Raw genomic sequence first — 26,928 nt, forward strand, 5'->3', positions numbered from 1 at the left:
CGTGCTTGGTGGTGGCTCTGATCAATGCAGCAGCCCCGAGCTGCAGCTCAGCTCACAGCCCGACGGGCGCAGGGACGGGAGCGAGCAGTCCTTCCCCGCGCTGGTGCCCGGGGTTGCTCCTGCAGACAGGGCAGCACAGCTTCCCGACCCCTTGGGCATGAAGATGTCCCACAACGCAGCCCTGTCCCCTCCGCAAGGCTGGTGCGACTCAGCGGGGACTGCAGACCCTGCGTTGGAAAGCAGGCAGGTGCCGTCCCCCAAATCCCGGCTGCTGCCTCAATGAGGGACAAGCCCAGAACGAGGGTCCTGAGCCTGATTCCTACAAGGGATTTGCTTTGCAGGTGAGAAGCACCACGCACCAGGCTGCGGTGAAGGAGATCGGGACACCAAAAGGTCACCGGGGTTGGTGTTAAACACCTGCCACGGCTCTGGGGCAGGAGTTTCCTGAGGGATTCCCCAAAAAGCCAGTTCTGCTCTGTGCCATCAGGCACTGGTGTGTGTCTGGAAACGTCGTGCGTGTCCCGAATGGGGTGGTACGGCTTCATCCTCCTCCAGCCGCCGCTTGCTGCCGGGCTGCACTACATGACTTCAGGGGGATGCTCACCAGCACCTACTCAGGCAGATACGGAGTTAGCCGGTGGTGGTGGACATTGCTTTGCTAGCAGTTTGTGGTGACCTTGGAGTGACCGCGGGGACACGCTGTCCTGTCTCTTGCTGCTGCTGGTACTTGCAGGGCTGAACCGATCGCTCCAACCAGCTGAGGATAAAGCCACGGGGCCGGCGGGTCCCCACCTCTGTCCCTCTTGCTGGGCATCAGGACACCTCCTCAGAGGTGCATGTGGGAAGCCACTAATCTTCCTTGCAGCTGGATAAGGTTTAACAAAGTCCTGTGATTAAGTCAGAGTGGGAATGAGTCCAGATTAGGTTGGCCATGACATCCAAATGACCCCTAAATCCTGAAGCGGGGCTATTCAGTCAGGTAAAAGAACAGCCGGAGCATCGGGAATCGTGGTCTGTGGCCGAAGGGGATGGGGAACACCTTGGCCAGGGAAGACTTGGGTAACGCCGCTCTTTCCCAGGATCCAAACTCATTTCTTAGAAGCTCTTTATCATCGGAGCTCTTTATCAGATATATTAATAGCTCTGTCATTTCACCAGTGAAAGGACACAAACTCCTCAGTGCTTTGTGTCAAAATATTGACACAGGCTGAGCGCAGCGAGAAGGAGATTAGACAGGCACGGATAGCAGGGGAGGGTGTTTCTCCTCCCCTACAAAATGGGGAGGTTTCCGAGAGCTGAAGCTGCTCTGGCAGCAGCGGTGGCAGGAGGGGACAGGTGAAGGCTGACCATGTCCCCGCTGCTCTTTGCTCTTCCCTTTGCTCCCTGCAGGATCTGTCCAAGCGAAGGCAGATCCATCAGGATGCAATGGCAGAGGAAGGGGTGCTGGAGGGTTTCCTGAGCCGCCACAGGCTCGAGGCACGGGTCCAAAGCCAACAGCTCGGATGGGAGCAGCGAGGCTCTGCCAGGGTCCATCCCCACTGTTAGTGGGAACGGGGGAGTCCGCAGGTGCCCTGCCAGGGGAGGAAAGGGGCTCCAGGACTAGGAATCCCCTGCGAATGAATGCCTAAATACGTGCTCCCCTGCATCTCTCCAGCCTGGGTATGACCAGCATCACTCAAAGCGTATGGCAGACATCCTCTCCGACGCACCAGACGTGTGACCTGGGCATCCTCAGCGTAACTCTAACACGGACGATAAACTGCAGCAAATCAAAATGTCTTTTGGAGATGGTGGAGTGGCTGTAACTGGGCAGGCAAAGGCCTGTTACGCCTTTCAGGGCTGCTATACCAAGCAGTTTCTAGCCCCCGTCTCAGCTTTTGGGGGGTATTAGCAGAGGTGGAAGGCAGAAGGGGCAGGATGACAAACGGACAATTGCCTGGAAAGAGACATTTTTGGGGGTGTGTGCTGGTTCCCGGGAGGCTTGGAGCTGGGCTGGAAAACCCACCCTGCCGTGTCCTGCTAGCTGTGTTGAGGATGTAACACGGTCTGTAGACTTGGACGGAAGAAATAGTGCTGGCCCGTGGCACTTCCTTGGCTGCCTGGATGGGTCAGAAGAGGAAAACCAGCACCATAAATTTCCATTTGCTATAAAGGGTGTGTTTTGCCTTTGTTTTCTGGAAAGATCAACCTGGTGCTGAAGGCAAGAGAAAACACTTTAATTTCTTGATAACAACAGAATTTTGCTTTTTATCAGATGTCCCATATTTGGTCTCGGTATCAGAGGTACCGGCCAATCTGTTAGTGCCTGGACAGCCGGGTAAGGAGGCAAAATCAGGGCGGCTGCGGTGATAAACGCACCGCAAGCGTTGGCGTTGGGTGGGTGCAGCGATAGAGGAAAGGGGTGTCTGGAGGCAGGGGCTGGGCACGGCTCCCGGCTATATACACCCTGTCCTGGCCGGGGAGGTGCAGGAGCTGCCCTGGAGCCACCAGCACCCGGGGCCATGCGGTGCCTGGTGCTGGTCCTGCTCTGCCTCCGGCTCGGGGAGGGGATAATGAGGTGAGCCCCGGGGCCAGGATGGGTGCGAGGGTGCAGGGTCCGGCCGCGGAGCAGGGCTCATCCTTGGTACGTGGGGTTGCACACGTGGACGGGGCCACCCGGCCACTCAGCATCTCGCTGCCGTCTCCATCTCACGCAGGATCCCCCTGAGGAAAGGCAGGTCCGTGCGGGAGGTGATGAGAGAGAAGGGGGTGCCGGAGGGTTTGCTGAAGGACCTCAGAGGGGACCCTGGTAGGAAATACCAACTCGGTAACGCTGTGGCTTATGAACCGCTAACGAACTACCTGGATGTAAGTATTAAAGCTTTTCCTTCCTCCTCTGAGCCTTCTGGCTCCAGGTTTTGGGGATGCTCTCCTCCTTCCCTGGCTGCCTGCGGGAAGCTCTGCAGCGGGTGGCTCGGCTCCCTCCCCACTCCCGAGTTGAGGGGCTGTGCTGGGCACGGGCAGGAGTTTTCCTATCTTGGTAGCCTGGCTCCAAGGGCTGGGTGATATTGGGAGATGAAGGCAGGAGGCAGCATGCCTTACCCTGAACTGATTTCCCTTCTCAGAAAAAGCAGAGTTTGACGGTTACAGGGCAGATCTACCACTCCTGGCCTTGCTGCTGACTTTGTTATGTCCTAGGCAAATCATTGCCCCTTTCTGCGCTCTAGCTGCCCTGGATGCACTCGAGGACCACGAGCCCTTCCTACAACCCCTTAGCAGTTTGGTTTTCTCAGCTAGCAGAGGGCAGAGCAATGAAAACTTTCATTCAAATACCAAGCAGAAACATAAATTTCTTGTTCACAGTCCTTCTACTTTGGGGAGATCAGCATTGGGACCCCCCCGCAAAATTTCCTGGTGCTCTTTGACACCGGCTCTGCCAACCTGTGGGTACCCTCCACCTACTGCCAGACTCCAGCCTGCGGTGAGCATCCCTTGGGGGACACAGCAGTGCTGGGGGGGGCCGGGGCTCCCCACCCATCGGCGCTCTCGGACATCCCTTGCACGCTGCGGGCTGGAGCTGTGCCGGGGAGATCAGTGAGAGCCGATGAGGTTTGGTGTTTGCTCTCTGCTCGGTGACACCGGTGGGGCTGGTTTTGGACGGTGCCTTCCCTGCGAAGCCCCTTGCTGGGGATTTCTGCCCGTGTGGGGACAGGGATGCTGAACGGAGGGCAGGATGTGACCTGGGGGCTGTGACCTTCTCTCTGTGCAGTGAATCGGGCCAGGTTCAACCCCAGCCTGTCATCCACCTTCTCCGGCATCGGTGTGACCTACACCCTGAGCTACGGGTTCGGTGACCTGTTGGTGGCGTTAGGGTACGACACCGTGACAGTAAGTGACTTCTGATGCGCGGCTGCCATCAGGCTAAGAACCGACTGAGGTTGTGATCAGTCCAATTAGGTTAAAAATTCAGGGAGTAGCTGAAAGGACCTTCTTATTTAGGGTATTAGTGCCTGAATTTCCCACACAGAGTTTATGGTGCATCAGCATAAATTTACTTGGAGACTGGGATCTGCAAACAGACTCAGTTCAAGTCCTCTGGGCTTTTCATCACGGCTTTGGGCTAAGGGATGTCTTTGGCCGTAGGTGTTTGCTTTTTACACTGATGGCTGAGCATTGTCGTTACAGGACGTAAGAAATGTTCTGTGGTGAGACTTGCACACTGTGAAAGTATGATTTTAAACTAATTTAACTGAGGCAAACCCTTTTTGGGGGTATTTTTGTGAAATAATAAGGGGGATGGGACAAAGAATATAGGCCAGGCTGCTCCCGACTCTATCCCCCATCTGCGATGGGGAAGAGCTCAGCACCTCTCAGTGCAGATGTGCCTTCGTGACCTTCCTGGCCATCCCAGCCTCTTCCCAAAAACTCCCTGGTGGGATGTTGCTGTCAACGGGGATGTCCAAAACGCCGACATCTCCCAGCATCTTTCCTCCTCCTCTAGATCCAGAACATCGTCATCAGGAACCAAGAGTTTGGCCTGAGCTTGGATGAGCCCAGCAGACCCTTTTACTACTTGGACTTTGATGGGATTTTGGGCATGGCTTACCCGGGCGTTGGCATTGGCGGTTACAACACCCTGATGCAGAACATGCTGCAGCAGAGGCAGCTCGCCGAACCCATCTTCAGCTTCTATTACTCGCGGTGAGACCTCTGATGGCGGGTCTCGCTTGCACAGACACAGCCCGGATCCGTCCTTTTCTTCAGTCGCTCTCCAGCCACACGTTCTCCCCAAGCACCTGTACGTTACCCCGCTTTCCACTGAGCAGCCTGTCTGATCTGGGGTTTAACTTTGTGTCTTTCCAGCAACCCGACCTATAGTTACGGCGGGGAGGTCATCCTTGGAGGGGTTGACCCCCAGTTGTACTCCGGGGAGATTTTATGGGCTCCTGTGGTCCAGGAATTGTACTGGAAGATCGGGATCGAGGAGTAAGTGCTGTACCATGGCTTAGAGGCGGTCGTGGAGGGGGAAGCCTTTTCTGATGCCTTTTCTGCTGCTCTCTCCAGGTTCTCCATCGGGCCGTCGGCCACCGGCTGGTGCAGCCAAGGCTGTCACGGTATTGTGGACACCGGGACGTTCCTGCTGACCGTCCCAGGACAATTCATGTCAGCCTTCCTGCAGGCGCTGGGCACGGAGGAGAGCGACTACGGGGTAGGTGGGAAGGATGCCATGGGATGAGGAGGCATCAGGTGGTGACACTGATCTATGGAGGGCTCCCAGCATCTCTGGAGCAAAACATCTCACCTGAAACCACACTGCAGCGGCGTATCCCCACTTGCAGTGGTGTAAAATAAAAGTAATTCCTTTAAACGTGATAAACCTGGGTTAGCGCAGGGCTGGGAGCCCGGTAGGGGTTACGGCTGGAGGAAGGATGGTGCCCAGCCCTGGGGGTCCTGACCCGTCTGCCCCTCTTCACTTCTTTTGCAGTTCATCGTCGACTGCAGCAACATCCCGAGCATGCCCACCCTCTACTTTGCCATCAGCGGAGCCCAGTTACCGCTGCCTCCCTCCGTCTATGTCTTAAACGTGAGTGTGGTTTTATCATTCCCAGTGCGCATCTGCCATCGTAGGGCAGTTTTCCCCAGGAAAAAGTCCAAGTTTCTTTTCAAACGCAGAGGCTTCCAGCAGCCTGAGTGCCGTATTTCCCAGCACCCCATTTCACTGTGCTTTTGCATGCCTGTACGTGACTGTAAAGAGGGTCTAATCCTGCTCCCAGACAAAGCAGCCGTGAAGGCATGGGCAGCACATGCTCCACGCTCCTCACCAGCACTGAAATGTGCTCCTTTTTCCCCGACAGAACAACGGCGTCTGCACCGTTGGGGTCGAGAGCACGTACGTGCCCTCTGCCAGCGGCCAGCCGCTCTGGATCCTCGGCAACCTCTTCCTCCGGCAGTATTATTCCATCTTTGACATGGCCAACAACAGAGTTGGCTTTGCCCTGGCAACCTAGGGAGGCCGAGAGGCTGCAGCTCTCCGATGTCCGTGCAACACCTTACCTTGCCGTGAACCAGCATACGGTGATGAGTAGTTGCCAAATCTCCTGTAGCGAATGAAGGGCTGCAAATCTAACTGCCTCGTGTCTCGTCTGCCTGGGGCTGAGCAGGATTGGGCAGAGCTGCTCTTAATAAACCAACAAAGTCTGGGTTCATGCTCCAGGTTTCCAGGTGTTGCCGGGGCTGGGGGTTTCAGCTGTGCATAGAAACTGTGAATTTGCAGCGATGACAAATTTGGGGTCGCCTTTTTGATTGGGACTCGGCTTCCCACTGGGGCTGGCTGGGAAACTGGGATGACTGGGAGAAATTCAGGCTGTGCCATGAGCTCAGCTGCGGCTCAGGGACCCCAGGGCTGAGCTGGTGCGGTCGCTGGAGGCTTCAGAAACCAGTTTGGAGCAGGATGTGCAGGGACGAGGAGCTGCGTGTGAACGGCGCTCTGTTCATTAGGTTTGGGGGAAATGCCCACACGTATTTGCAAATAAATTAGGGATTAAAAAGTGTCATGCAAGGAGGCTCAGGCTGAGGAAAACACCCTGGTTTTGTTCTCGAGGGGTAAATCTCTTCATTGCTGCTGCCTTGAAGGATGGGCGATGAGAAGTAAGGAGGTGTCATGCCTGGGACACGGATGTGACCAAAGCTTGGGGTGTCTGGATTCCCTCCCAAGAGGAGCTGCTGGATGCAGCGTCAGACACATCTGGCAGCACCGCGTGGCCGAACGGGACCCAAGAGGCTGGTCCTTGAGGTCCAGCACAGGGCGATGCACAGGAGATGAAGCGCTGAAGGGCCCATCGCCCATTGTCTGACACCCATCTCCTGGTCAGATGACAGTCACCCCGCCGGGGCACGTGACCGGCTGTTAAATCTGCTGTTTCCAGCCAAATCTGCCATGGCGGGTCCTGCAGAACGGGGAGCTCCCAGCCACGGAGAGGGAAACGCCGTCCTGCTGCCACGGGCAGCCCGGTGGCAGGGTCACGCTGCGCCCTGGGGACTCGGGGCAGAGCAGGGCTTGTTGCCTCCAGCTGGGCAGGGTCCCCACCGCCCCCTCCCGCTGCTGCCCCCGGTCCCCCGAGAGTTCATCTCGCACTAAAAGCTCCGCTCTCCCTGCACGGCTTCCCCTGGCAGCTGCCAGACCCCGGGGGTCCCATCTGGAGGGGGGCTGACACCCCCGTGCCTCGAGCGGGCCCACGCTGCTGCTGCTCCCCACCACCCTGCAGCCGCCAGGTCACTGCTGACCCCCCCGGCTGGCACCAGCGCAAGGAACTGCGTGATCCTGGTGCGAGGGGCTGCACGACCCCGGTGCAAGGAGTGGTACAACCCTGGTGTGAGGGGCTGCACAACCCTGGTGCGAGGGGCTGCACGACCCTGGTGTGAGGGGCTGCGCGACCCTGGTGTGAGGAGTGGTGCAACCCTGGTGCGAGGGGCTGCACGACCCTGGTGTGAGGGGCTGCGCAACCCTGGTGCGAGGAGTGGTACAACCCTGGTGTGAGGGGCTGCACGACCCTGGTGTGAGGAGTGGTACAACCTTGGTGCGAGGGGCTGCACAACCCTGGTGCAAGGAGTGGTACAACCCTGGTGCAAGGAGTGGTACAACCCTGGTGCGAGGGGCTGCACGACCTGGGCACAGCCCTGCCCTCACACCCCGCCCTGACCCGTCTGGGGTGGAAAATCCCGGTTTTGGGGAGGAAATCCCCTAACCCAAACTTCTGCTGTGGCCGAGCCGAGGACTACAAGTCCCGGCAGGCGCGGGCAGCCCTGCCCCGCTCCGGACTACAGCTCCCGGCGTGCTGCGGAGCGGGCCGTGCCGTGCCGTGCCGTGCCGTGCCGTGCCGTGCCGTGCCGTGCCGAGCCGAGCCGAGCCGCGCCGCGCCGGGCAGTGCTGCCCTCCCTCGGCGCGGGAGCAGCGGGGCCGAGCCGGGCCAGGCCGTGCCGAGCCGAGCGGAGCCGCTGTATTTCCTTTGGCGTTCCCCTCTGCCCCGCAGCCGCCGGGTGAGTGCGGGGGGCCGGGGGGGGCCGGGGGGGCCGCCGTGCAGCGGGGCCCTCTGGGGTCGGAGCCCGCCGGGGCGGGGGGGGGGGGGGTTGGGTGTCCCCCCGCTCCTGCCCCATCCCGGGGTGTTTTGAACTCGCAACCGCGGGGTTGTTGGGGTTTTTTTTTTTTCCTCCTTTGCTGTAACTAATAAGGGCCCTCCCCGCGCCCCCAGCCGCCCCCGCTGACAGGAGGCTCCAGCCGGGCCGGGGCTGCGGCTGCTCCCGGCAGTTCGGGGGGGGGGGTCGGGGGTCTCCGGCAGTTCGGCCCGGCCTCCCCTCCGAAGGGCCGAGGGTCCCAGAACCCTCCGGCAGCCGCAGGTGACCTGCCCGGGTCGCCTTTACCGCCGTAACACCCCCCGCCGCCGCCGCCCCGCGTACCCCACGCGTGGGGAAACTGAGGCACGGATGCTCCAGCCCTCGGTGCTGACATCCGGAGCGCTGGGTTCGGGGTGAGGGTTTCCGTGCACCCCACCCCCACGCCCCCGGGACAGGGTGCAAAGCTCTCCTGGCCTGGGGGGGCAGGAGAGTGGGTTCCCCGCGGCGAGCTGGCTGCCCCCCAGCCCTGCTGCTTTCGGGGTCTGCAAAGGGCAGGGGAAGAGTTGGGGTACCCCATGGCACAGCTTTTAGGGGATCACCGAGAGGAGCCCCCCAGCCTGCAACTTGCTCCTCTGAGGCAGCAAGAGGTTGGGGGGGGTGTAGGGGGGGGGCTGCACTTAACCTGCAGCCGCCGATTAATTATATTCATGAATTAATTGCGAAGCAGGAAGGATTACGCCAGCCCTCATGCCCGTGTCCTCTAAAGCTTCAGTGAGTCAGATGATGGGGAAATTTCCTTTAAAAAAAAAAAAAAAAAGAAAAAGAGAGAAAATATGGTGGTTATTGTTGTGCTCTTCTAAGATAAATAAATAAGCCCGTGCAAGCCCTCGGACAAGCAGGGCCTGTTTCCAGGAATTGCATTGCTTCTGCGCGTTCCCGGCCCTTGGGGCATGGGGGGAGTTAGTGATTTATTTTTTTTTATATAACAGCAGAGAGTGGAGCAGACAGCGAAGGTGTGGAGTTTGGGGGATTTTTTTTTTTTGCCCCCCCTCCCCTTTCATTTCCCCTGCCGTGTTTGGTTGGCTTCATGCACGGCTGCTCCTCCGGCCGGAGGAGGGAGCGGGGCTGGTTTCTCCCTGCCGCGGGTGCCGGTGGTGGCTGAGCCTGCGCTTACCTGCTGCCGGGGGATCCGGCAGGGAAAACCATGCCAGGGCCGGCGGGCCTTTGGGAATTGAGCTGCTGGAGTTGAGAAACCACCAGATTTGGGCTATAGGGATGGGTGCCGATGGCCGCGGTGGGCGGCTGCGAACGACACGTGCTGACCCCGCGGTGCGTGGAGGGGACCCGGCGTGTTTTCCGAGGGATGCTGGCTTTGCCTCCCGAGGGATGCTGGCTTTCCCTCCCGCCCTTATCAGTAGGAAACCGCTCCGGGGTGGGGCTGGCTGCAACAGGGCGACTTCAGCATCCGGGTGTTTGGGATGGAGGTTGTGATTCCAGCCAGGTCTTTTATTTCTTTTTCCACGCTCCAGCGGTGCCGAGTTTACCGCACGTGTGTTCCTGGTCCCCCCCGCCCTGCCGCTGCCTTTGCCGTGATGAGGTTTCTCTGTTTGCTGGATTTTGGTGGTGCTGTGGGGAAGGGGAAGAGCCCCGCGTGCGCCAGCGACAAAGTGATGAATCATCGGAGCAGGGGGGGACAATTTCCAGGGCTGAGGGTGGGGTGGCCGTGGAGCCCGAGCGGCACAACCCTGCGGGGAAGGGAACAGCCGGAGCAGGGAGATGGGGCTGGGGAGGCCATGCCGGGGGGTGCCCTTCCCCCAAAGCACGTGTGCTGGGGGTGGGAACGCTCTCCTGGCTCCCTGCGGCTCCCCCGTGTCGTGGGGTGCTGTGGGGGGGTGCTGGGGTCTTGATGTTGCGATGGCACGGGGGGGATCTCGGTCCTGGGTTCCCGTTTCTCCCTTCTTTCCCAGGGGTGCGGAGGGATGGTGGGGAGGGACGGAGCTCTCCCGGCAGTGGACACATCCCCATCGCCTCTGGGCTCCGTCCCTGGGGACACCTGGAGTTTGTGCTTTGGGGTTTTGTTTTTGGGGGGGGGATCACCTCGAGCTGCCATTTCATAACTGCCCTGCGCGGGGTTATCCCGCTTCTCGGCCAAAGAGGAACCGGGCCGGGGGGGGAGCGACTAGTCAGGGTCACCTCAGCACAGCGATGCCCCCGGCATGGCCACTGCAGCCTGGCAGCGGCACCGCGCCGCTGGCACGTCCCCGCGGCAGCATCGTGGCATCCCGTGGCCGCGGCCCGCGCCGGCGTTGACCGGTGGCGGCCGTTTCACGACAGCTTCCCTGACCCTGTGTGTGCTGTGGGGGATTTACGGGGCGCTTCGCAGCCGCAGGAACCGGCGCTGGGTGGTTGACAGCCCCGTAACAGAGCAGAGGCTGCTCGGAGGTGTGATGTGTGGGGTGGAGGGAATCCCGTGGCGGCCTTTCTGCGGTGGCATCACCTCCGCTAGCCCGGGGGAGGCAGCAGCTCCAGATTTGCCCAGCCGTGGTGCGGAGGTGGCCGGGGTGCATCCCCCCCTCCCGCAGCCGGTGATTCTGGGGTGAGCTGTGGTTGTTGTCACCCTCCCGGCTGAAGCAGGGGAAGGTGCTGGCGGTGTAATGCTTGGAGGGATGAAACAGATGATCTCTTCGTGAACGTACAGACAGGAAATACGTGCTCATCTTTTCTTTTTTTCCCCCACTGGTATGGCCAGAAAGGGCCCCGATGGTTCCCCCGATGCGTTGCAAGGTCGTGCCCCACCGCAGGCCTGGTGCCTGGCACTTGGGTTTTGGTCAGGACGGGTTTTCCTGGCAGATTTTCGGGCCGGTATGGTCCCACAACGCGGTCATCCCAGGGACGCAGGAGGCCGAGCTCTGTGCTCCAGGATGGCCGGGAGCTTGTGTTGTGCCGTAGGTCGTGGGACGGAGGCAGAGCTTGGCAGGTCCCCAGGGAATGGGGGATGCTCCGTCTCTGGAGGCGCGGTGGGCAGTTCGGGAGGCATTTTGGGGAGGTAGGTGTTACGGGACCAGGAGCGGGGGCACAGGGACGAACACCGTGTGCGGCACAGGGGATTTGCAGTGGGCGGTGGGTGGGTTTGCCTGGACGGGGTCGCCTGGGGAGGTTTGAGGTCTTTCGGTGACACATCCCGCCCCAGCCCCACAGTCCCTACATCTTTGCAAGGAGGCTGTGCCATCTTATTTTTAAAGAATCCTCGAAGAATTGCTCCCGGGGTTTCATCACCCTTCCTACAAATGCATTCAACTCCAAACAAACTCCCCGCACCGTACCATCTGGTTAAATCCCCTCCTTCAGTTAAATCGGTACAACTTTCTTTCGGGATAAACCTCAAACACCCAGGCAACATCCTCTCCTGCTGGTTACATCCCTCTCTTTCCCCCCATACACGCACGCTGTTAAGGACAGTGATTTGCTTCTTGTAGGAACAGTTGCGAAGCCGAAGGTGTCCCTCCGGCCGGCAGAGCGTTACTCAGGGACTCTAAATCCTCCTTTCAGTGCACGGCCGAACCTGCAGCGCAGGTTGTGCAGCTGCAGCAGTAGCACCCGGGTGCCAAAGTTAGCAGCACCGAGGGGGCACCCAACCCGGGCAGCTTCAGAGCCCGCTCTGCGGCATCGGGCGCTCCCCGGCGCAGGGTCCGGGCTGGGACATCTTGGTGGCAATGGCTGGCAATGAGCTTGGGGAGGGGCGGGGGAGTTTTTGGAGGCTCAGGGACAAGCGAGGGCAGCAGCTCTGGCTTCCGCCCAGGCTGTTTCCCCAAAATTCTGGGGGAATTGCACAGGGTGGGGAATTTTTAGGAGCAAACGACCAGGGGGCTGCGGTGAGGTCAGGCTGGCAGAGTGGAGTCTGCAGCCGCCCGGCACGCAGGGAGCATTTCCCCGCTCCCGGCTTGCAAACCCCGTGGGAGGAGGGGAGGTTGGGTGCCAGCGGGCTCGGTGCTGGCTGCAGCTCCTGCCTTATCTGCAGCAGGGTGGGTGCCACTCTTGGCCCCGCCGCCGCAGCCGCTCCTTGGGGACCACTCCAGGCTCAGGGCAGGCAAAGATCTCGTCTGGAGAAAGCCGAGCTTGGTGGGAAAAACCTCTGGACTCCTTCACGGTCAAACCGACGTAACTCATGCCGGGGAGGCAGCAGCACCCGTAGCGAGGACTGGACCCGGTTGCAGCGGCACGGTGCCAGGGCAGGGGCTGGATTGGCAGCGGGGGCTCCCGAGAGCTGAGTTTGACCTTCACAGAGCAGGAAAGCGCCGGGCTGAACCTGGGGGAAAGGAAGGGAGAGGAGAAACCGCTCCTCTGCGGGTAAGCGGCGATGGCTGGGTGCTCCCCCTCGGGCATGAGAGGTGCTGCTGGGGCCGGGATGGTGGTGGGGAGAGCTCCGGGGCTGTTTGGGAGGACAGGTCACAGGCTGTCCCCAAACTTGTTTATTCTTGGGACCAGGGAACAGCTGCGGCTCCCATGGACGGGGCGGCCGCGGTGCTGGGGCTGCAGCCGTGGTACGGTTACATGAAATCCACCTTCTGAGAAACCTCCTGGCTGGGCGCTGGGGGCTGGACACGGTGTATTTATAAATATTACCTCCTTCCAGCAGCACGGGGCCAGGGAGGGAGGGAGGGAGGAGGGATGGGGGCGGTGCTGGGAGCACCTCCGGCACCAGCGGGGAACGGGGTGGCCGCTGTCACCTCGTGCCTTCTGCTCGTGGCAAGTAGCACCACGAACTGGGCTGGTTTTGCTGAGCGTCCCCACTTTCCGGGGCGGTTTCTAGGATTTTGGGGCACGCGGTGCCTCTAAATCCCATCACCGTGATGCATCTGCCCTGCAGGAACCAAGCTGGGGGCCAGGGATGGTGCCGTCCTGCCAGTTCCCCTCATTGCTCATTTATGGGGTTATTTTAAAAACACCCCGAACACCGGCACCCGAGTTGTTCGGCGTCAGCCTACGTTGGAGCGGGCCGGGGTTTGCTCTTTGGCCGCGGGTGGCGTGCGGGGCCCCGCTCCCGGCTCTTTCCCAAGCACTTGGGAGCACGCGACCTTTGCCAAGGTGAGCGGGACGTGGCGCGGCCGCGCGTCCTTCCCCGCCGGCGCGGCCGAGGCCCCTCCAAGGTCACCCCGCTCCTTTCCTCGCCTCCCCGCGGACACGATACGGGGCTGATTAATCACTCAGCCCGGGGTGGTGCCGGGCTGCGGCCGCAGCGCGTCCCTGGTCCCTGCGCTGCCGTTGGCTCGTCCTCACCCCAGGAACGTCCTTCTGCCTGTTAACACTTTTATTTTTAATTGCTGCTGTCGGGCGGGGGGCGGGAGGGGAGGGCAGGAACGTGTTGGTGCTGGCGGGCTGTGAATTCCCCGGGCGGTCAGTCGGACAGTGATGTTTCAATCAGGGCTCCTGCTCCGTGCCAGCCGCCCTCTGGGAAGGGCTTTTGCTCCAGTTCGGGGTGGCCACGGAGGCAGGATCTGGCCCCACCGTGGGGGGGTCCCAGGGGTCCTCCCCACCTCCCCCAGCCCTGCTCCGGGGGCTGCACCCGCATCAGGTCTGTGGGTGCCAGCCTCCACTCGCCGTGCCCGGCCGGGGTGATGGCGCGCGTGCCGACCCCCAGCTGTGCCCCGCTGGGCAGAGGGGCTTTTTGGGGTGAAGGAGAGATTTTTTGGGGTGAGGGGGAGGTGTTGCAGCAAGGCTGTGTGTTATTAACCCGTAGTGGCTGCCCCGCACAGGTGGGATCTCACGGATGGGTATACCTTGGCACCACCGGAGCCAGGGGGGCTTTTTACGGACCACGCTTATCCTGCCCTGGGGGTGACACGGTGGCAAGGGACACTCAGCCCTGGCTCCTGGGGACTGATGATTTTCCCTCCGCCGGGTCCCTGACACCTCCCCGGCGAGACGAGCTTACCTGGGCAGTTTGGGGACCACTTAAGTCAGGGTCCTGCTGTCAGACAAGACTTGCGTTAATGTTTTTACTGTGCTGGATACCTGGGCCGCTTCCAGAGCGGTATTTAACGCATGGAAGGGAAAACTTTTGGCCTCTGACCCAAACGCCTGTTAACAACGCCACAGTCCGCGTTTCTGAGATGCCGGGGCTAAAAACAGTCCCGGTGACTCAATCTCTCGCTGGCGTTGTCAATTGACCCCGGCTTTTATTTGCTAAGTCCCTCCGCCTTCTCCTTCTCCCTTTCGGGGCTGCGTGCTTGCTGCACGGGGAAGGTGCCTCCGGACGGGGCTGGGGTGGCTCTGGCCATCCACCTGCCCGACCCGTCTCCTGCCCGACCCGTCTCCTGCCCGCTGGGTGGGTGATGGGGGACACACTGTTGCTCCCTGGGGTTGGAAATGGGGACATTCCTGCCCCTTTCCCACCACCCCATCCTCATCGCAGAGGGGCGAAGGCTGGATGAGACCTCTGGAGCCTCGCTGCCGTTAGATCGGGGTCTCTGCGGATGGAGGTTGCCCTGTTGCCCGGGTTTGGCCACCTTCGTGGTGAGGAACCCCTTCCTAACAGCCCGGCTCAGACCCCGTCCCTCTGCCCCTTCTGGGGCTGCCAGCCGCAGCACCGCGCTCCTCTGAGTGCTGATGAAGATGAAGGACCGCAGCCTTCCTCCCGCTGGGTGCTGGCGTTACCCGACCCCTGACACCGTGGGGACGCTGGCACGGCATAAATCACCCCCCCGCGGTGGCCTTGCCAAGTCAGGGCGAGTGTCCCGATGGAGAGGCCGCCCGGCTGGTCCCAGCTGCGCGGGAGCGGATGGGTGCCAGCCGCGTTGCTGGCGGGGTGGCGTGGCAGCGGCTCGCCGGCCCCGGAGGGGCTTCCCCGGCGGGGGAGCGGGGGAGCTTGATCTGCTCAGGGTGCGCGGGGAGGTGCTGTGGAGCCCTCGTGGGACGGTGGCACACCCAGCACGGGTGCAAAGGGGACGTGGTGCAAAGCAGCTTTGCACAACGGGGGCGTGGGTGGGTCCCCGGCGCCGTGCCAGCTGTGTGGGGTGTCACACAGGCGTCCTTGTTGTCCCCTGGCTTTGCCGTTGCCATCCTGGCTGGGGCTGGCCGGCGCTGGCATTGCCACCCTGGTGGGGACCAGCTGCGGGTGCCGGCGGGACCCCGTGGCTGCGTAATGCTGGTGCTCGCTCTGCGTCCGCTCCGGGCACGCGGAGGTGAGGGATCCCTGCGTTCCGCATCCCGTGGAGGGACGAGGGACGGCTTTTGTCCCTCTGTGTATTTGCAGCAGGGACGTCGCCGCAGGCAGCAGTGCAGCCGCTCTGCCGGCAGCTCCGGAGGGGATGCGATGGGGCAGACCCAGCCTGGGCTCCGGCACCCCGAAGAGCCCAGTGACGATGGCTGCGTCTATTTTTGCCACACTTTTTCTCAGCTCGATTGCTAACTCCTGTGTTGCAGTGAGAAAAACAAGCAGGTTTGGAGGTTTTTTGCAACTTCCCCCCCCCCGCTCCTGCACCCCGCGTGGCCGCTGCCGTGTTAAAAGCAGGGTCCCGAAAATGAGGAAACGCGGGGCCGGCGCAGGAGCCGGGCTGGCCCTGGTGAGGAGTGCGGAGGAGCTGTGACCCCCCCCGGCCCCGCCATCCCGCGCCCAGGTAACCCCTGCCCCGTTGTCCCCCTTCCCTGTGCACGGGGGTGGCAGCAGAGCCCGTCCCCCGGCTGTGGGCACCCCTGGGGTGGCTTTTTGGGTGCCTGGCGGGTTGGGAGCTCGGTGCTGTCGGAGCAGATCTTGGTCCGGAGCAAACACCACCGGGCTCCCGCTGCCTGGACGCAGCCAGCCGCTGCCTGCCCCGAAATGGTGGTGGGTGCTTTACCCTGCCGGGCTGGGGCGCGCGGGGCTCCCTCCCGCGTCTCCCCCCCCCCCCCCCCCCGTGGCATCTGAAAACAAAAAACGAGGAAGGAAGGCTCAGCGGGCGCTTGCTGCTGGTAGCAAGAAGGGGAGCTGTTTTCACTTCTTTCTTCTCCCTTCTCGCCACCCTCTTGGTTATCAATGAAGTGACCCGGAGCCGAGGGACGGTGGGTGGGTGGGCGGCCTGGCCCCCGCCCCAGCTCCCCTCCTTCCCCAGGGGTCCCCGCTCCCCGCACTGGAGCCGGCTTAAGCCACTGATTGATTTTTCCGCTCGTAAATGGCCGGAATCGACCAGGGAAATAAACGTCCGCGCGGGAGCGGGGCTGGGCAGGCGGCTCCTTGGTGCAGTGAGTTTGGGGGTTCTCAGCTTTGTTTCCAGGGCTGAGCGGAGCATCGCTCCCTTCTTCTCCCTCCGGCTTTCAAAGGGGTGGGCAGGAGCTGCGTTGCACTCGCTCTATATGTGTGTGTGTGTACCCGTACGCTGCAGGCAGGACGGGCAGCGCGGGTGCCGCTTCCCTGTGGGCCACCCGGGGAGGGTAACGCGATCCCCCTGTATTTTTGCAGGGGCTAAATCTGGAAACTGCCTCACGGCAGCTTTTATTTCTAACCCACACCTGGGTGCAGCGATGCGCTCGGGGAGGAGGCGGTGGGGTGCCGCGTGGGCGTGGGGACGGCGGTGCGGCTCGGGGTGGTTTGTGCCTTCGGGGTGGCACCGGCTGTCCCACGCCGGCTCTCTGCAGCGGCCCCAGCAGCAGCCCGGCCCCGCGCGTTGCGGAGCAGCACCCGATGTCACTCCAGAAAGCACCGGCGGTTGCTGAGCAGCCGACCCCGCGCAGCTGTCTGTCGCTTTATAAACTCCCATCGGCAGCCCGGGTTGCGGTGCCGCTGGGCTCCCGTGGGGACAGGGCACAGCTCAGGGCTGTGCAAAGTCCTGCGGGGGACGAGCGAGGGTCAGGGCGGCTCTGGGTGCTACCAGGGATCCTCCGGCTGGAGTCACCCCCCGAGTGCCGCCCCAGTATGGGGGGAGCAGGTCGGTCTCTTGGTGAAATAACACCCCCAGAGGAAAAGCAAGAAAGGTCCAGAAATAACCGTGTCACTAAGTAGCAGTGGAGATATTTTGAAGGGAGATAAATTCCCTGGCTCCAGCCCTGCGCCATGTCCCAGCGGTGGGTCTGGTGTGCGGTGGTGGAGCATGGCTGGTCCCTGGACAGCCCCGCCGCTCCCCAGCACCCAGGGAGGTTTTCACTTGAAGAGCTGCTCTGGCTTTAGGGTGCGACCCTGCAGCAACGTGGGATTAGGTTTTTCCTGCACCCCAAGGAGGCAGGGGCAGGGTTACGGGGTTTTCGGATCACAGGTTGAGCTTCCTTTGGGAAACTCGTCCCTTTTCCCAGCATCCCTGGGTCGACCCAGGGCCGGTGCTTTGGGCTCCCCCGTGGAGCCGGGGGCTGCAGCGGGGTCAGGATCAGCCCGGCTCCACGGCTTCTCCTGCCGATGGCTGGCGATGGGCAGAGGGTTGAGGGCCCACCTGGGTGCGTGCTGCTCTGGGCATGGAAAAGCCGCCCTGTGTCCCCCCGGACAGGAAAGGTGGAGTCGGGGTGTGGAGAGAGGCCGGGGCCATCCACCCTTTCCCCACTCCCTCCTGCTTTCCTGCCCCTCAGCCCCTCTTCTCCCTCTCCGTCCCCTTCCTGTTGCTCCATCGCTGGCCCTGGGCGTCCCGCCACCTCCCTCCCTCCCTCCCTCCCTCCCTCCCTCCCTCCCTCCCTCCCCTCTTCTGCTCTTCCCTCTCTCTGACCGATGGGGACGTTGCCCCAGCAGGTGCCCTGGCAGCTCCCGCTGGGAAACCCAATGCCCAGGCATGCCCTGGCCGGCCATGCTGCCCGCTCGGAGCCAGGCAAGCCGCTGCCCGTACACCGGGACGGACCCTCGCCGGGGTCCCCTCCAGGTGGGGACCAAGCTGGGGCTGCCCCTGGCACGGAGACAGCTCCGGCTCAGCGGGAGAGCCGCTGGGTGTGCTTTTTCCAGGATGCTAATATCTTTGACCTTCCCAGGAATAACAGGCGTCCCGGATGGAGCTGCCATCCTGCGTGTTTTATTTCTGCCCCCCTGGACCAAGGGACGGCGGGACGTGTCCCCCGGGGTGGGGTGTGTGCACCGCGGTGCCGGCCGGGTCCCCATCCTTTCCCACTGCCGGCTGCCTCCCTCCTGCCTGCCCGCCGCCCTCCTGCTACGGCTGACTCAGAGCGAAAGCAGAAGCTGCTTGGTGTTTTGGGGGGCGGGGGGGAAGCCAAGCAGAACCAAGCAGGTTATTTTAAACCTGACCTAATTTCCTCCCCCTCCTTATTGGGCCCAGCTCTGGCCACTCTTCCCCATCCTCGCTCTCGGCAGCTCCCCTTCTCGGGAGTTTCTGGGGGGAGAGGGCAGCCAGGGGGGACTTCCAGGCAGGGGGGTCCTGCAGCCAGGCAGGGCGGTGGGAGCGGGTCCGCTGGGGTCAGTGGGTGCCGTGGGTGGCTACGCCTGAGCACACTTCAATGACGGCCTCCTGCCCCCACGTACCGGCTGCCCTTCCTGAGAAAATCCTGGACCTCCGGAGCTCTGCACCGCGGCGGCTCCATCCTCACCCTCGACACCAGGTTTCCCCGGTGCCAGGGGTGCCGGCTGCTCCGGCTTCCTCCTCTTCTCCGTCCCGTCCCCCCACCCTGCAGCCATCAAGCCGGGGTCCCCATGCGGCCACCCGCAGGGTGTGCTCAGCCCTGCTGCTGGTGCCACAGGTAGCCGCTGGCTTGCAAGCACAGGGGCTGACTGCAAAGTTTCCCATGCATGGCTTGAAATCCCTTTCCCGCTGTCCCCCCATGCTGGAAGCCCCCCGAAAATGGCCGTCTGGCATGACTCCCGCACCTCTCCCCATCCCTCCCCTGTGTGGTGCGAGCTGGGTTTGCAAAGCACGGCCAGTCCCTCCACACCGCCGTGGCTCATCCTGTCTCCTCGTGCCTCTTGGAGGCTTTTCCTCTCACCCTGCCCTTAATATTTGGGGCTATTACATCCCTCGTGTGCATCAGCTGTGGTTTATCCCCCTTCAGCCTTGTTTCATCCGCTGCGGGCTGTCCCTGGCCTGGCTGGGTCCTTCTCCAGGGCTCTGCTGTTGCTCATCTCAGACGTCCCCCCGTGCCCTCCTCTAAGGCCGTTTGTGACAGCCGTCTTAACGAAGCTCCAATTGATAACTGTCCCAGGCTCCTCTTCTCCCATCCCCCTTCGGACGGGCCACCATGTCTAATTAATTACCTTCCTCTTGCCGTTCAATAGCTGGCTCTTGATCCATGTAATCGTATTTCTGTCCATGCTGGCTTGATTTAATTTCCCCCTTAGGATATCGCGTGGCACTGCGTATCAGATGCCTCACCGAAACCCCCGTGTGTTGCATCCACCGCGGCCCCTTTGTCTGCAATTACACATTGTATTTAAATAGCAAAACCCTCCAGATTTGTCTGGTTACGCTGCCACAGAGCAAACCCCGGGTGTTTGGCTCCTGCCTGTTCTCCTGGCAGCATTTGCTTTGGGTCCTCTGCTCTGCTTTAGCTCCCGCCCTGTGGACGCTGTGGTCCAGGCCCCCCGTTCCGCACAGCATCTTCCGCATCCCCGTCGCAGCCCTGCCTGGGAACCCAGCCCGGTGCAAAGCTATCGCCGTGCCCCGGAGAGGCCGGACAGGGCAGCTCCCCTCGCCCGGCATCCTCTGCCCCCCCTCCACGGGCCGCCGTCCCCTTTGTACGGGGGAACAAGGGCCGGTCTGTGCGGTGCGGGGACCTCGCACGCCTCCCCCCCGCCTCCGTGCTTGCGTGCCGGGCCCCGCACAGAAGCTGTGTTGTTCACCCCACGCCGGAGCTGAGGTTTCGGGGCAGCGGGGCTGAGGGTTAAACCCTGCCTCTGGCTCCTGGCACCCGCCGGCCTTTTCTTCCTGCTCTTCCCTTGCTTTCTCTTTCTCTTTCGCGCCGCTCCCGGGCTCTGTTTTTTCCTGGCCCTTCTCGCTTTGCTCCTGTGTTTCGGAAGTCGGTGGCTCAAAGCACGCTCCAGCTGAACGCGGCGGTACGTGAGTCCATGCTCGCTGGGCACGGGGTCCCGGCTGCTCCCTGCCCTCCCCGTCGCCCCCGGGGTGCCCCGGCTGTCCCTGGGGAGAGCGGTGGTGTGGCGCTGCGGCAGGAGGGCAGACCCGTCCATCTCCTATGGGGGCGATCACCCGGGCTTAGTCACCGGGTGGTACGGGTGCTCCAGGGTGTCTGCTCCCTCCCCATGCCTCAGTTTCCCTGCCACAGAATGGACTGTTCCTGATGTGCCATGTCCTCCTCTCAGGGTCATCTCCGTGCCCGGCGGGCGCCCGTGTCCCAGCCCTCCCCGGTCCACCATGGCGTCCCGCATCGGCCTGCGGATGGAGCTGATGAAGCAGCAAGCGCAGCAGGAGGCCGAGAGGGAGCGCGTGCAGCAGCAGATGATGATGAACTACATGCAGCAGCAGCGGATGCCGGTGACGTCCACCCCGGCCATCAACACCCCCATCCACTACCAGTCCCCACCGCCCGTGCCCGGAGAGGTCCTCAAGGTACCGTGCTGGGGGTGTGTGTCCCCCCCCTGCCCTGGGGCCGAGGGGCTGCGGGAGACCCCTGACGGTTTGTGTCCTCGCAGGTTCAGTCCTACCTGGAGAACCCCACCACGTACCACCTGCAGAAGTCGCGGGACAAGAAGGTTCAGGCTTATCTTTCTGAAACCTATGGGAACAAGTTTGCTGCCCACGTCAGCCCTGTCAGCCACTCTCCCAAGCCACCCCCCGCCGCATCCCCCGGCGTCCGGCCCGGCCACGTCATGTCCTCCTCGGCGGGCAACAGCGCGCCCAACAGCCCCATGGCCATGCTCAACATCGGCTCCAACCCCGAGCGGGAGGTGAGGAGGTGCCACCGGGCTGCTGGGGGAGGTGAAGGTGCTGGAAAGGGACAAAAGAAGCCCGCTGGTACCTTACATCTTTCCCTTTCAGTTTGATGAGGTCATCGATGACATCATGCGCCTGGATGACGTTTTGGGCTATATGAACCCCGAAGTCCACATGCCCAACACGGTGAGTCTCCGATGCACGTTAGGAAGAGGTCAGACCCCGAGCTGCAGGAAGAAGGGTGGCCTGGGGGTCCCGTAGCCCTGGGCTTGCAGGGACGGGGGTGGCACAGAGGGGACCTGTCCTACTGCCACATCCCTGCAGCGATGCCCGGGTGCCAGCCCAGCCTCGTCCCTGGGACGGGTGTCCCTGGGGACCTGGGGCTGGGGGAAGGGACATCTCCCTTTTGCAACTGCGAGAGCCAGTTCTTCGGCTTCTTTTCCACTTTAATGACAGTTGGAAGCCCTTATAAAAAGGGGGAGAGATGGGAGAGGGGCACAGGGAGGGACCAAGCGGCTGCTGCAGCGCAGAGGGACGTTGGTGCTGGGAGAGGTTTCCCGGCCAGAAGCTCGCTCGGAGCGGCACTGTCTCTTGAGCCACCGGGTCAGATCGGATCCGTATGGTAGCTTGTGCCTCCCAGTGGGATTCATCCTGCCGGGCCCTTCTCGGATGTGATTCATCTGCCCTATTTTAGATGTTGGCTGTGGGAGGGGATCAGCTGCGCCCTTTGAAGTCCTGTTTTCTTTGCTACTCTGATTATAGCTGTTTTAAGGGCCCAGGAAGACAATTACACCTGCCTGGGCTACGCACTCGCGTCCCAGAGGCCAAGCAGCTGGGCTTGAGCCCCGGTCCCGCGGCCCCGGATGGAGCTAACCCGCCTGTCCCTCTGGTTTTCAGCTGCCGATGTCCAGCAGTCACATGAATGTCTATAGTGGGGACCCCCAGGTGACGGCCTCTCTCGTAGGTGTCACCAGCAGTTCCTGCCCCGCTGACCTCACCCAGAAGAGAGAGCTGACAGGTACGTCCCCGGCCCCAGAGCTGGCGGGGAGCCGGCGGTGACGGCGAGCACCAAAGCTGGCCTGTCCCTGCGGGTGGGGAGGGCAGCTCCGGGGGGAGCTGGGGAGCTCTGATGCCAGCCCGGGATGCTCGTGGGGCGAGATGCAGCCTCGTCCCCTCTGGGTGACGTTGTGGGTCTCTGTTGCAGATGCCGAGAGCCGAGCCCTGGCGAAAGAGCGCCAGAAGAAAGACAATCACAACCTGAGTGAGTTCGGTGCTGGCTGCCCGTGGGTGGCACAGCTTTCCCTCTCCCACCCCTGCAGCCCTTTCCCCATGGCTCTCCATCCTCTTTCCCCTCTCTCCGAGCTGGGTCCCCCTCACCCCCAGGAAATACCCCCACAGCCCCCTGCCACGGCTCCCTCTTGCCCAGCTCTGCAAATTGCCCGCGCCGCAGGAGAGACGCTGTTGCCCTTCTCGTTAGCACTGGGGGAAGGTCAGACCTGCCGGGGCGATGGAGAACAGCAAGGTGCCCCAGGGTTGGCCCCACGGGTTTCTCATCCTGAGCTCCCCGACTCCAGAGGGTCTGGCCAGGACATGATGGTGGCTCCCAGCCCCGCGAGCCGGGAGCAGCAGCGTGGCCGGTGGGGGCTGCGGGACATCCAGTCTTTCCTGCTCCTGCTGCCTCCTCATCTCCTTCTCTCTCTTCTCACCCTGCAGTTGAGAGACGGCGAAGGTTTAACATCAACGACCGCATCAAAGAGTTGGGGATGCTGATCCCCAAGGCCAACGACCTGTACGTATCGGTGGTTTCTGTGGGGCTGGGATAACTGCAGGTCTCGCGGGCTGGCGCGATGCTCAGCCCCGGGGCAGGTGATCCTTGCAGAGGGGCTGTTTGGTGGAGCAGGGGTAAGGGGACGCGTTGCTGGTATGCAGTTGGCAATCTCTTTCCGTCCTGTGCGGCAGAGACGTGCGCTGGAACAAAGGGACAATCCTGAAGGCGTCTGTGGACTACATCAAGAGGATGCAGAAGGACTTGCAGAGGTCACGAGACCTGGAGAATCACTCGCGGCGTCTGGAGATGACGAATAAGCAGCTGCTGCTCCGCATCCAGGTGAGCTTCCCTGTGCTTTGCTCCAGCCCCACGAGCAGCTCACTCCTGCCCCGCCGAGGGGACGGGCAGGGGCTCTCCTCCCTCCTACGGCTGTCAGGTCACCAGGACCAAAGTCTTCAGACAAACCAGACGTCTGAGGTTCGGGTCACCACAGTGAGTGTTGTTGAGTTTTGCATGGGTCACCATTTTCCATCCTTCACCTCTTCCGCGGGCTCCTTCTCTGTGAGCTCCTCGGTCCCTCTGTCCCTGCCACCTCTGTGAATGCCCTTGTGCCGTGTCCCCGTGCGCGACGTCCCCACCAAAGACCTCCCGTGCTCTGTTGGCAGGAGCTGGAGATGCAGGCACGTGTCCATGGGCTGCCCACCTCCTCGCCCTCGGGCGTCAACGTGGCCGAGCTGGCTCAGCAGGTGGTCAAGCAAGAAGCCAGCGGGGACGAGGGGACGCTGGAGCCGCTGCTGCCACCCCCAGACCCCGAATCGCAGCTGCAGCCGGCGCTGCCTCCACCACCCCAGTCTCCTTACCACCAGCTGGACTTTACCCACAGCCTGAGCTTCGACGACGGCTCCCAGGGCTTCCCGGACAGCCTGGAGCCCGGCCACAGCGCTTCCTTCCCATCCCTATCCAAGAAGGAGCTGGACTTGATGCTGATGCAGGACACCATGCTGCCCCTGGCCTCCGACCCCTTGTTCTCGGCCATGTCCCCAGAGGCCTCCAAGGCCAGCAGTCGCCGGAGCAGCTTCAGCATGGAGGATGCAGACATGCTGTGACGAGGAGCTGCTCCGACGCTGGGGCGAGGACTGGACCTTCAAGTTTGGTTAGTGAAGTTACAGGGCACTCTCCTCGCAGGAGGAGCCCGTCCTGCCGCGCACTTGAATCTACGTAGGAGTACCTTTTCTCTATGCAACGGGGGGCTCGGATCAAGGCTCGCCGGGTACCGCTGTGTCTTTCGCAAGCTTTTTTTTGCCAGGAGCTGGAGCGGACCTTCTTGGCTTGCCGTGGCGTTGGCCTGACTGCAGATTCCCCAGCCTGGGAGCGTGATCTCGGCCGCTTTGCCTTTCAGCAAAACCCTCCCAGACCGTGCCCCTTCCGCAGGGCGCTGGCTCGGAGTCAGAGCGGGCAGGAGCCTTTGTGTCCCTGGCAGGAGAGGGATGATGCTCAGAGCTTTCTGTCTGGCTTGCTGCCTCCTTGCCACCCCGCTCCAGGAGCCCACGTCCCTGAGTCCTCCCCAGCGGTGGCCTCCGAGCCCTGTGGATGCTTCTTGGTGCCGTGTCCCTCACGGTTCCTCCTTCCTCGGGGCACCCGCTGTCTCTCCGGGTCGCAGGGCTGGAGGGAGAAGAGGCGCTTAATTGGAGCGAGTTAATTCCTGGAGCACGGGGGGTGTTGTCTGAGTGAGCCGAGTCTGAGGCTACGAACTCAGGTTGGCATTGAGGGCTTCCAAAACAGGCGGGACAGGGCATTTGATGCTCGGTCACCCCCCCCTCTGCGCCCCCCACCTTGCAGGGGGGACCCTCCTGAGGTTTGGCAGCACCCACCACCCCAAAACCTCGCTGGCCTCTGGACAAGGGCTGCATCTGCAGCCTCCCTTGAGACATCCCTGCAGAGGTGCCTCTGCCCTGTAACACCAAGCCAGGGCTCTTCAGGTGGAAGGATAAAGGGGTTTTACACTTTTTTTGGGGGGATACTTGTTGAAAGCAGATGTCCTGCCCCACATCCGGGCATGGAGGTCCGGGCTCTGGCTGGGGACCAGGGGAGGGTTTGTGCGGATTGCCAAACCTGAGCTGCCTTTGGCTCGCGGGGTTTATTTCTCTTCCCAGTGTCACCAGCTCGTTCCCTGGCTGGGATGGCTCGGTGGCAGGGAGCTGCTTCGGGCTCTGCATCATCTTCTGCCTCCTCAGCCCGGCTGGCGGCAGGGAGGGAGCTGGGCAGGGAAAGGGGACGCTGCTCACAGGGAAAACACTGCAGAAATTCGTTGTAAAGCCCGGGGAAGGCTGGGGAGAGGAGACCCCTTCGTGATCCTGTACTACAGCGCAGCGTCACCCCCCCGGGCTGTGGGGGCTGTGGTGGGGTGGACGGGAGCCCATGTGGGGGTGGGGGTCACTGGGTGCACCCTGTCCTGGACCAAGGATGTCACAGGGTTGGCACCGTCATGGGAAAACCCAGCCAAGGAAGGAGAAGCTTGCTTCATCGTGGCTGGATTTGGGATTGCGAGGTGGGGGACAGCCCCGGTGCCCCCCCCGGAGAGGTGCCTGTTGGACCTGAGGGTGTGGGGAAGTGCAGAAGGTGGGGAGGAGAGGGGGAAAGGAAGAGGGAGGACGTGTCGCAGGTGTCCTGGAGCGCTGGGGCAGCGAAGGGTCCGGCCGCTGCCTTGCAGGGTGCAGAGAAGGGAGTGGAGGGGACGTCGGGGCGCCGGGTGAGGGGCACAGGGCTGCGCGCTGGCAGGTTTGGGGCTGTTTCACCCCACACGTTCGCAGGAGGCCTTGGCATCCTTCATGCACTGCCGTTGGTGCCTCTAAAGAGAATAATCCCCGCTGGCAGGGCGGCAGCACCCCGTACGCCGTGCCGAGTGCCTATAAACCTGGGGGATCTGTGGACACCAGAGGGTCCGCGCGGGTGCTTCGGGGCGGGCATACGAAATCCCTGCTCGCTCGGGATTCTCATGGCTATAAGGTGGTTGTGCTGGACCCTCGCCGGTGGTACACGACACGCGCGGGGCTGGCTGGGGCGAGCGCCCGCTCTGTGCCCCGCTCCTGGCACCGGCAGAGCTCCGTCCGTCAGCACGAGACGTGGCATCTCCCCCGGCCGTGAGTAAACAGTTGTGGATTTATTTTTTTTTTAATCTTTTGGGGGTTTTGTTTGTTTTATTTTTCTTTTTTTAATGCACTGTGCTCTGATTAAAAAAATTTTACTACTGTTTTATAAATAAATGTATAAAAGAATGAACTGGAATGGAAGAAGAATCATTAAAATATATTTATTTACAACGTCCTGGAGCGTTGCAGAGTGGGCTGTTTCTTCTCGTCCCAGAGAAGGGAGGGTCATGGTGCTCAAAGCACCCAGAGCCGCTTTCTCCCAGCGATGCCCGAAGGTCGGGCTGCAGCAGCATCCCCGTCTCGCGGGGGAGCTGCCCTGGATTTGGGGAGCTGGTTTTGTTTTATTATTATTATTTTGTTGTTGTTTTTGCAGGTAAGCCTGGCTCGGTTAGAGGGGGGAAGCACTGCTGCTCCTCTCATTCAGCCGGTCCCAGGGTGGTTTGGGGTTTTCAGGGTCCCTCCGGAGGGATGCCAGCCCCGCAGCCGGGTGCTTCGGGGGGGGGGGGGGGTGGTCCACAGCTCCCGGTGCTGAGCACAGCTGGGACTTGTGAGGTGCTGACCCATCTGCTGATTGCTTAATTGGAACCAGGCTTGGCCCCTTAATTAACAGTAGTCAGACGGCCCTAGAGAGCAGAGCTGGAAGGAGCTGTGTCCCTGGGACTGAGTGCGGTGCCGGGAGCGGGGCAGGTCTGTGGTGGCCGTCGTGGTCTGCGCTGGGTGGGAGCGATGGTGGGGCTGTCCCGGGGGCTCGGGTGCGTTTCCCACCTGTTGGGTGGCCCCTGGAGCAGGTGCGGGGGCTTTGCTGCTCCCTCCTCGCTGCTGGGGCTGGCTCAGCATCGCCCCTGGGTGCTGCAGAACCCCTCTGGGCCCCTGGTACAGGTGGGCTTTGGGGTGGGGTGTTCCCCACCGCCTCTTCGCAAACCTGCTGCGGGCTGGGGACCATCCTGCCCGCCGCAAGCGAGGGGAAAAGCGTTCTTGTGAAGTTTGTTGGGCTGGGGGCTGAGACCCTGCCTGGCAAAGCTCATCACATGCCATGTTTGCAGACCCTGCCTGTGCTTCTCCGCGTGTGCGGAGCCACGTGCCGGGTCCCCGCTGCCCCCCGCTCCCCTCCGATGGCGTTAAATGCGTGCACACGCGC

General features: G+C 62.1%; 2 protein-coding genes across 4 annotated transcripts; both read left to right on the forward strand.

Moving 5' to 3' along the window:
* The first annotated feature begins 2,501 nt into the window (after positions 1-2,501).
* Positions 2,502-5,987, forward strand: LOC104642632 (pepsin B). The gene is made up of 9 exons (XM_075775658.1): positions 2,502-2,557; positions 2,697-2,847; positions 3,343-3,460; positions 3,749-3,867; positions 4,481-4,680; positions 4,843-4,965; positions 5,044-5,188; positions 5,465-5,563; positions 5,835-5,987. The coding sequence occupies exons 1-9, from the start codon at positions 2,502-2,504 to the stop codon at positions 5,985-5,987; spliced, it is 1,164 nt and encodes a 387-aa protein (XP_075631773.1).
* A 1,899-nt stretch (positions 5,988-7,886) lies between these two features.
* On the forward strand, positions 7,887-25,965 carry TFEB (transcription factor EB). 3 transcript variants are annotated; one of them, XM_075775758.1, is made up of 9 exons: positions 7,887-8,016; positions 20,303-20,549; positions 20,633-20,887; positions 20,979-21,059; positions 21,771-21,891; positions 22,078-22,134; positions 22,587-22,662; positions 22,833-22,980; positions 23,307-25,965. In XM_075775758.1, exons 2-9 carry the CDS (start codon positions 20,355-20,357, stop codon positions 23,745-23,747), a joined length of 1,374 nt encoding a protein of 457 aa, XP_075631873.1. In that variant the 5' UTR covers positions 7,887-8,016; positions 20,303-20,354; the 3' UTR covers positions 23,748-25,965. The 3 variants fall into 3 exon arrangements, with proteins under 3 accessions (XP_075631873.1, XP_075631874.1, XP_075631875.1); XM_075775759.1 differs by lacking the exon at positions 7,887-8,016 and adding an exon at positions 12,308-12,438 and having other exon boundaries at positions 23,307-23,892; XM_075775760.1 differs by lacking the exon at positions 7,887-8,016 and adding an exon at positions 20,020-20,038 and having other exon boundaries at positions 23,307-23,892.
* Positions 25,966-26,928: the final 963 nt, after the last annotated feature.

Source organism: Balearica regulorum, chromosome 25 (genome assembly GCF_011004875.1).
Source record: "Balearica regulorum gibbericeps isolate bBalReg1 chromosome 25, bBalReg1.pri, whole genome shotgun sequence".
In the NCBI taxonomy this organism is placed as follows: domain Eukaryota; kingdom Metazoa; phylum Chordata; class Aves; order Gruiformes; family Gruidae; genus Balearica; species Balearica regulorum.

What these genes read in the sequence shown, in the direction of transcription:
- LOC104642632 (XM_075775658.1), top strand. Translation starts at nt 2,502, where the DNA reads ATGCGGTGCCTGGTGCTGGTCCTGCTCTGCCTCCGGCTCGGGGAGGGG. An exon ending in TTCAGCTTCTATTACTCGCG is followed by an intron (nt 4,681 to 4,842) that starts GTGAGACCTCTG and finishes GTGTCTTTCCAG; the next exon opens with CAACCCGACCTATAGTTACG. An exon ending in CCTCCGTCTATGTCTTAAAC is followed by an intron (nt 5,564 to 5,834) that starts GTGAGTGTGGTT and finishes TTTCCCCGACAG; the next exon opens with AACAACGGCGTCTGCACCGT.
- TFEB (XM_075775758.1), top strand. Translation starts at nt 20,355, where the DNA reads ATGGCGTCCCGCATCGGCCTGCGGATGGAGCTGATGAAGCAGCAAGCG. An exon ending in TGCCCGGAGAGGTCCTCAAG is followed by an intron (nt 20,550 to 20,632) that starts GTACCGTGCTGG and finishes GTGTCCTCGCAG; the next exon opens with GTTCAGTCCTACCTGGAGAA. An exon ending in ATCCCCAAGGCCAACGACCT is followed by an intron (nt 22,663 to 22,832) that starts GTACGTATCGGT and finishes CCTGTGCGGCAG; the next exon opens with AGACGTGCGCTGGAACAAAG.